This window comes from Gavialis gangeticus, unplaced genomic scaffold (genome assembly GCF_001723915.1).
Source record: "Gavialis gangeticus isolate Ggan-Ray unplaced genomic scaffold, GavGan_comp1, whole genome shotgun sequence".
Taxonomy (NCBI): domain Eukaryota; kingdom Metazoa; phylum Chordata; order Crocodylia; family Gavialidae; genus Gavialis; species Gavialis gangeticus.
This window is the reverse complement of record NW_017729013.1, coordinates 10,948,496-10,956,390: the sequence shown is the minus strand read 5'-3', so window position 1 is coordinate 10,956,390 and position 7,895 is coordinate 10,948,496. Positions and strand designations below refer to the sequence as shown.

The following is a 7,895-nucleotide window of genomic DNA, read 5'->3' as shown; positions in this document are numbered from 1 at the left end:
CGGCTGGCCCCCCCTGCCCGCTTGGCTGTGTTCGGTGCCCGAGGCCATGGCGGAGCAGCGGTACTGCGTGGACTACGCCAAGCGCGGCACGGCCGGCTGCAAGAAGTGCAAGGAGAAGATCCTGAAGGGCATGGTCCGCATTGGGAAGGTTGTGCCCAACCCCTTCACCGAGTCGGGCGGCGACATGAAGGAGTGGTACCACGTCAAGTGCATGTTCGAGAAGCTGGGGCGGGCTCGTGCCACCACCAAGAAGATCGAGGATATCACAGACCTGGAGGGGTGGGAGGAGCTGCAAGACGCCGAGAAAGACCTCATCAACCAGCTTATCTCGGGTGAGAGCCCCTGTGCCCATCCCCCCATCCCCCATATCTTAAAGCAGGGACAGAAGACAAAGTTACCACAAGGGAGAAGAGGCAGGGGTGCTCCCATGCATGCGTAAGGTGACCTGTCATCTGTCCCTCTTCAGGGCACTGGGAGCCACTGCTGGTTTCTGGTCCTATCTCTGCTGTGTCTTGCTGTGCGACCCTTGGCTAATCCCTGTAACTTTGCTTGCTTCATCTGTAGAAACACCTTCCTAAAGGGCGGGTTGTTTTGTAACTCAGAACCAAGCTGCTTATTGTCAAGCATTGTGACTTGTTAAGTCTTATTGAGGACTGTGGAGCTATCACTGATTGTGGATCTCAACGCTTTATCTCTTACAGAGCACACGTCCAAGTCGGCAAGCACACCTAAGAAGAAGGCAACAGTCCAGGCTAAGTTGTCCCCCAGTGGGCAGATAACTTCCCCCAAGAAAGATCCAGGGGCTGCTCCTAATCCATCTCCAAAGAAATTCTCTGGTTTCACAGGTCGGAGTTGTTACATAGATGCTGGGAGAAGCTTTTATTTCTCACATAGCATTAGTATTTCTGGGGTTTCAAGTTGAGTCTCACACCAGTAGCTTTCATCTAGAAACTAGAAGATTGTTTAGTACAAACTAAACTTCATATTTGGTTTGAGGAAAACGTTAAGTGTTTTCTCAGCTGTCAGGTGTTTGCATTATTCTGGTTACGTGAACAGGGATAAAATCAACCGACTATTTTACTCAAAGTGTAAGGCGACTGCAAAAAGTGTTTGACTGTCTCATCTGAAATCAGCAGAAACCTGTTCCTGTTAGCCTCAGTGGAAAATCTCTCATTGTCATTAACAGGAGCAGGACAGGAGTTTCCCCTCTGTGGGATATGAGTAGTGAAGGTATTTTGAAAGCTAATACAGAACTGGCAAGCTGTTTTTTGTGACTTGTATTGATTACCTTACCCCTTTGAAGGACCGCCGCTAGGTTTTGAAATGATGTGCCCTTTTATGCTGAGAGAGAGGCAGAAATAAAGCAGGTAAAACACCTGAGCTTTTCTTATGTATTTTAGCACTATAGTTTGTTAAGCTAAAGCCACCACCTTCCAAAACTGCAACCATTGTCCTCCTGGTGTGAATGTGTACTGTACTGTACATTTGTAAAATGTAGGCTGTCTCACAGCCTTTCTTTGCTTGTTAAAACTAAGATAACCCTTTATTTCTAAGTGTACTTTTTTTTTTTTTTTTGCATTGGAAAAACTCTGCTTTAGACAGCTACTCGAGAATCCAACTCAAATGGGGTTTTCTTTTACAGGAAGCAAGCCTCACAAATGATCAATTTATTGGACAGTTAGTTCTTACACTTCATAAGGAACTGTGATGCAGTTGATTTAGCTCACTAAATTACAGATTGGCAGAAGGCAGGGCAGGGTAGCATCTTAGGGCTCCTACACACATGTACAGAGCCTGCTCTTGTGTGCTGGAAATCTAGCACGTAATCAAGTCTGCTGGAGCACGCAAATTGATGTGCTCCAGCAACCTCGCACGTCATGTGTATCAGTGTTGCCATGCGTCTCTGCACTGACAAAATGCCAGTGGTGTGCTTTGAAATAAGCCCCATCTGATGAGCTTTAGTTCAAAGCGCCCTGTTGCCATTTTTTCAGTGTGGCAACGCTGATACACAGGATGCACGGGCTCTTTTAATTAGCGCAGCTCACTAATCAAAGTGCCCATCCAGAAATGCACGTAAAAATGCCCTTAAAGACTAACTCTGAGCTTTTGTAGGAGCAGCATCTGAGAGCTGACTCCCTTTACAAAGTCACTGATTTGTATATTGAACCCTCTGTCTGCAGTACTTGTGCAAAAGGATGCCCACCAGTCAGATAAGCTGTTTTTATATAATTAGAATAGAATATATTTTATCCACATGCAGTCTAAAATTAAATTCTCATCAAGTCATCCCATCTTTGGATGACTTAATCCTACTGTACATAAGATGTCCAGATCCTGCATAAGGTTGACAAGACAGGTTCCATCTTCCTGATGAGAGCAGGTATCTTTGGAAGTTGATTGGAAAAAAACAAATAATGGTTAAGTGACAGTTGTAAGGAAGCCTGTGCCTTTGTCAAGCCTTTTCCACCCACTGAAGATTGCCTTCATGGTTGCAGATATTGGGGAAATCTGCTGCAAGTCCAGAAAGTAAAATAAAATCATCACTCGCCACAGTTTCTTCGCATCAAGGTTTAAACTGCTGAAGTAGGTAGATTTAAGCTCCAGAAAATTCTTCTGTGCTCTGAACGGAAAAGACTTATTAAAGTAGCATAGATTTTGTTTTAAATGATGATTCAGATCTTAATAATAAATTCTCAAATATCATTGTGCATTTCATTCATATTTGAAGCTTTGCCAGTTTGTTAGTATTGTTCTTGCTTTCCGCTTGCGTGGACAATGCTGACCTCCTCTTCAAAGTGTGAATCATATCATTCCAGCCTACATCTTAAAAACTTAAATAGTATGTCTTTCTTTTGCAGCTAAACCAGGCAGTTCTGACAACACCCCTGCAAATTCTTCCCACAAGTCTACTTTGTCTTCAAAGAAGTGTGACCCAAAGCACAAGGATTGTTTGTTGCGGGAATTCAGAAAATTGTGCGCCATGGTTGCTGACAAGCCTGGCTATAACGTGAAAACACAGATCATCCAGGACTTTCTGCAGAAAGGGACTGGGGGAGGTGCGACTCCTGCTTGACATTTTTCTGTGTGAAGGGCTTCTCTAAAACAATTAACCAGACCCTCAAGCATTATTTCAGGAGTCAAGGAGGGGAAAAAAGTCGTGTCTGTGGATGAGAAGATTCCCAGAGTTGTGCCCTATACCACTTATCTCTAATATAATCTGGGTGGTGTCCATACTGTGCTTTGCCATTCTCTTTACTATTGTGGAGATTGTTAGTCTTAATATAACTTACTGTAAGATCATGAGCAGTTGGTGCCAAATCTGCAGTACCAGTGGTGACACGTAGGGGGTGCACAGGGGTGCTTGCAGACCCCTTGAGAGTGCTGGTGCACCCGCTGTCAGCCAGCATTCCCAGGTGGGGGGGTAGACGAGAGTGCTGGTGCTCCCCCCGAGAGCACCAGCCAGGGAGTGCACCAGGAGAAGCTGTCCCCCCCACAGCTGATCCCGCCGACCTGGAAGTGCCAGCAACACACTGCTGCCAGTTGCAGGTCAGCAGGATCATCTGTGGGGGATCTCTTCCCCACCCCCAGCTACTGACTGTGCAGTCAGGTGGGGCAAGTGACTCAGGAGGCACCAGTCACCCATGTGTGGTACTAAAATTAGGTAAGGAAGGGATCAACTGGATGATTCCCCTGAGAAGTGTCCTTTAACATAGAGAAGAACTGGGGGCTGGCCAACCTGCATCACATGTGGCACAACTGGCATGAGCAGCTTGTGTGTGGCATGCAACAGACTGGAGAGGAGATGGAGCAGAAAGCAAAGCGGCAGATCAGGCAGGGAACACAGGGCACAAAGCAGGAAGGAGAGCAACCTCAAGCAGGGCAAGGGGATCAGAGTGACACCAGGGAAGGTGTAAGGCTAATTTATGGTATGCCTACTAAAAAGGTAAGCCCCTGCTAGAGTAGAAGAACTTAGGGTGATGCATGAGAGCTGTCACTGGAATGTTTTCTGTTACAGTTAGTATTGCTCTCTTGTGACATTGCAGTTAGACGCTAGAGTCTGTGGCTGTGACTAGGCTTTGACAATTTCTAATGATGTTTGCATCTTTTCCAGATGGCTTTCATGGTGACTTGTACCTGACCATTAAGCTGTTGTTGCCGGGTGTCATTAAAATTGTTTACAACTTGAATGACAAGCAGATTGTAAAGTTGTTCAGCAGAATTTTCAACTGCAGCCAGGATGAAATGGTCCGGGACCTGGAGCAGGTCAGTAAAGAGATGTAGATAGCATGTTCACTTCATACATTGCGGTTCAGCCTTGTTAATATCAAAACTGGATTTTTCCACTTGAAAAAATGATAAGCTTTCTGGAGCCTGTTCTGATGATCCTTCTTATCTTAGCAGTTTATCAAGAGGTTACTGTAGCCTGGAACCTTGCATATAATAGTGTTCCAACCAAAAGCAGTGATGTTTTGCTCATTGGAGCCAAAACTAAAGGTAGTCTAATATAAAGTCTACCAATATTATGATGATCACACCTTGATGCAGTGTAATCTAGGCCACTGCTGCCATGGAACTATCAGGGTTTGTTTGTTTTTTTTTCTTTTTTTCCTGGGTGTTACAAAAGCATAATGGGAGATTGATATGAAATAAAGGTGATCACTCTATTCTTGTAGGCTTAGTCTATATTGGCTTCCAATGAAGTGGGTGACTGATATACAGGTCCTGTAAGAACTGTGAAATCAGATTGCGTTGTGGCAACAGTGGAAAGTACAGTGATAATAAGACATTATGATGCTGTCTGTCCTTTGCACATACCATTGCAGAAAGCAGATGAAAATATTAACTCAGTGCCACTGCAACTCTCCCTGCAGATATCAGACTCCTTTGTTTCTCCCCTAGTGAGAATCTAGTTTTAGGAATCAAACTTCATCCCCACTGACCTGTCATTCTTGTTTTGTTTCCCTCCCAGACCTTTGATAAATTCCAGTATTGTTTGTTTTTGGAGACAGGGAGATGTTTCAGAAACAGTCCGCATCTTTTTTGAGGAGAGCAGGTCCTGTCCTCCAGCTGCCAAAAGTCTCCTCACAATCCAGGAAGTGGACGAGTTCCTAATCGGACTGTCAAAGCTTACAAAGGAGGATGACCAGCAAACTCTGCTTCAGGGTATCACTCGCAGGTAAGGCAATTTACTTGTAAATGAGGCTATAAGATCATGATCAGGACAATCCCTAGTTCATGTTTATGTGTGTAACGGGATTCTGTCTTGAATAGATAGAAGTCTGTTCTCTGGCTTTTTAGCAATCTTAAGCATATAGTGCTTTTCTGTAGCATCATTGCAAACTACTTTGTAAACTGGATGTATGCCCCATTAGTTTGCTTTCTCTCCCAGGAATGGATGCATCAATTAAATAACTCATAGCACACCAGTGAGAGATGCAAATCCCTGTTTTAAATGCTGTACTATCTTGAATTATCTGTAGGCATTTGAGTTTCTCTTCACAGTTTACTTGGAGTAAGTGACGTGGAACTCACTTGCCTCTGATTCTGATGAATGAAGGATTTTGACTGTGCTGGGATTTGAATCTGGGGTTCATGATCATTTTGATACTTCTGTCCTAAAATGTAGATAATTATGTCTTTTCAACCATGGACAGAAAATCATGGGAGCTTCAAGGGTTTTTCCATGTTCTGACCTCCGTGTACAGCTTTCATCTGCCCCCCTTTTAGCAGAGCCCTCCCTGGAAAGGGGTAGCATAACTGAAATGAGGATACACCATCTGTTTAGCTATTTGTGTAACACAAGTAACAGTGGGGGGATCTACTGTACTGCAGCAGTGTGATGCAGTGGCTGGCAGGATGGAATCTGTACTGCAGTAGGTGGGGGTTCTCTCATCTCTGCCTTCTTCCTGAGTTTAGTCCTTCTGTTGCTCTCGAGGGGTTTGCTTCTTGTTGCTTATGGTTGAGTCTTTCTTTTCCTTTTTATCTTGAAGTAATGGGTCAGAAGAATATTAGCTCACTGGATCTTCTCCTTGCATTTTAGGTGCACGGGCAATGACCTGAAATGTATCATCAGGCTTATAAAGCATGATTTGAAAATGAATGCTGGTGCAAAACATGTGTGAGTCCCACCTTTTATTGTATAAGAAATAAAAGCCAAAACAGACACAATCCTTTTGAGCTATTGGCAGAGAGGCTGGGGCTGATAGAGTAACTTTTTCTTTTCCTCCTAACTGTTTAAAGGTTAGATGCTTTGGATCCAAATGCCTATGAGGCCTTCAAAGCATCGCGCAATCTTCAGGATGTTGTGGAGCGTGTGCTGAGAAACCAACAGGAGGCAGAGAAGCAGCCGGGTCTAAAGCGAATCCTCCGTGTGCAGGCCTCTCTGATGACCCCTGTTCAGCCCATGCTGGTAATACGGATTTCTTCTGTACCCTGCACTAGAAGGAGAAACTGGGGATTGTCACACACAATGACCCAAGATCTCACCCTTTGAGAATCAGTTGGTACCTAAATGGTTATGTATTATGGGGTGATGTTTTGTGGTGATATGTCTAGCTTTGAACTGTTCTTTTGCAGAGGCCTGAATGCAGTGTTATACTGATTAAGCTTAATTTTTTGTCCTGTTCTCTGCTTATAGCCCAGAGTGCTGCCTTTCTTTGGAAAGGTTGGTAGCAAATCATTTAAACTCTTATGAGCAGAAGAGGTTCAGATCTATAAAGATTACCTTCTTTTGGTTGGAACAAAAAATGCTAAATTTGTTTAAATCAAGTGATCCCCTAAGTGGCATATGCAGCTTCCAGATATTGAGAGGGGTGAACACTGGAGAGGTAGAATTACTCAGGAAGATAAAAAGGATTCTAAATAGAATGATGGACTTAAATTGAAAGAGAGTTGGTGCGAGTGTTAAGAGACATCCCTTGACAGCAAGACTTATTTTTAAAAGAATGTGGTGTTAGTTTATTCTAAGAAACTTCATAAAAGTGGTTTCAGTTAATACCTTTAAAAGTAACTTTTTTTTAATTGAATTCTTCTTCCCTGTCTCTTGTAAGGCTGAAGCCTGCAAGTCAATAGAATATGCCATGAAGAAGTGTCCGAATGGGATGTATGCAGAGATCAAATATGATGGGGAGCGAGTGCAGGTCCACAAGAATGGAGATCATTTCAGCTACTTCAGCCGAAGCCTCAAGCCAGTCCTTGCTCACAAAGTAAGGAGAGTCCCAAGCCATCCCCAGTAACAGGTAGCTGCTTACCTTGGCAGTATTCCCCTATCTGTTCCTGGAACCATACAAAAGCCTGAAATTGGCCTGTGTATTCAGATGGTTTGTGATTCTTGAAAACCACAGTTTACATTATGGTAAGCAAAGTTCATTGTTAGCCTCTCTGTGGTGTTTTGAGACTTGTCAATTAAATAACTTGCTTTTGGACCTCTCTGCTAATTGCTTCTGGGTACAGTAGGCAGCTGTTTGGAGTGATATAGGTGTGTATATATAAAAAAGTGAGACCTGATAAAATATATATATGTTGTATCAGGTCTCACTTTTTTTTTTCTCTTTCTTACTTCTCTCCTGCCCCAATACCCTTTATCTCTGCATTAAACTTGTTGAAATTATGCATCGTCACTTTACCCCATCAGAAACTGAGGTCAGAGGTTTTTTCCAGATCGTTCACTTGATTCTCCCTCTCTGATTCCTTGGGAGTGCCTCCACTGGAAAGTGTGGTTACCAGAGCCATTCCTAGGGGTATGTGGGGCCCTGGGCATATCAACCTGTGCAGAGCCCAGGGGGAGTGGGGTGGCAAGCGGCTGGAGCTGGGGAGGGAGGGTGGCAGTGGTGGTGCTTAACAGCAGAGGCACATGGCAGCCACAGCAGGGCCTATACTGCACTGACTGCAGCCCC

General features: G+C 44.1%; 1 protein-coding gene across 1 annotated transcript in view; it reads left to right on the top strand.

Annotated features, from left to right (window-relative positions):
• The first annotated feature begins 6 nt into the window (after positions 1–6).
• LIG3 (DNA ligase 3) overlaps positions 7–7,895 on the top strand; it is a 35,874-nt gene continuing 27,985 nt past the window's right edge. Inside the window, 8 exon segments of the mRNA XM_019511529.1 lie at positions 7–332; positions 702–845; positions 2,859–3,056; positions 4,112–4,263; positions 5,010–5,176; positions 6,041–6,118; positions 6,241–6,409; positions 7,050–7,205. Coding sequence (XP_019367074.1) covers positions 47–332; positions 702–845; positions 2,859–3,056; positions 4,112–4,263; positions 5,010–5,176; positions 6,041–6,118; positions 6,241–6,409; positions 7,050–7,205 — 1,350 coding nt within the window. The 5' untranslated portion in view covers positions 7–46.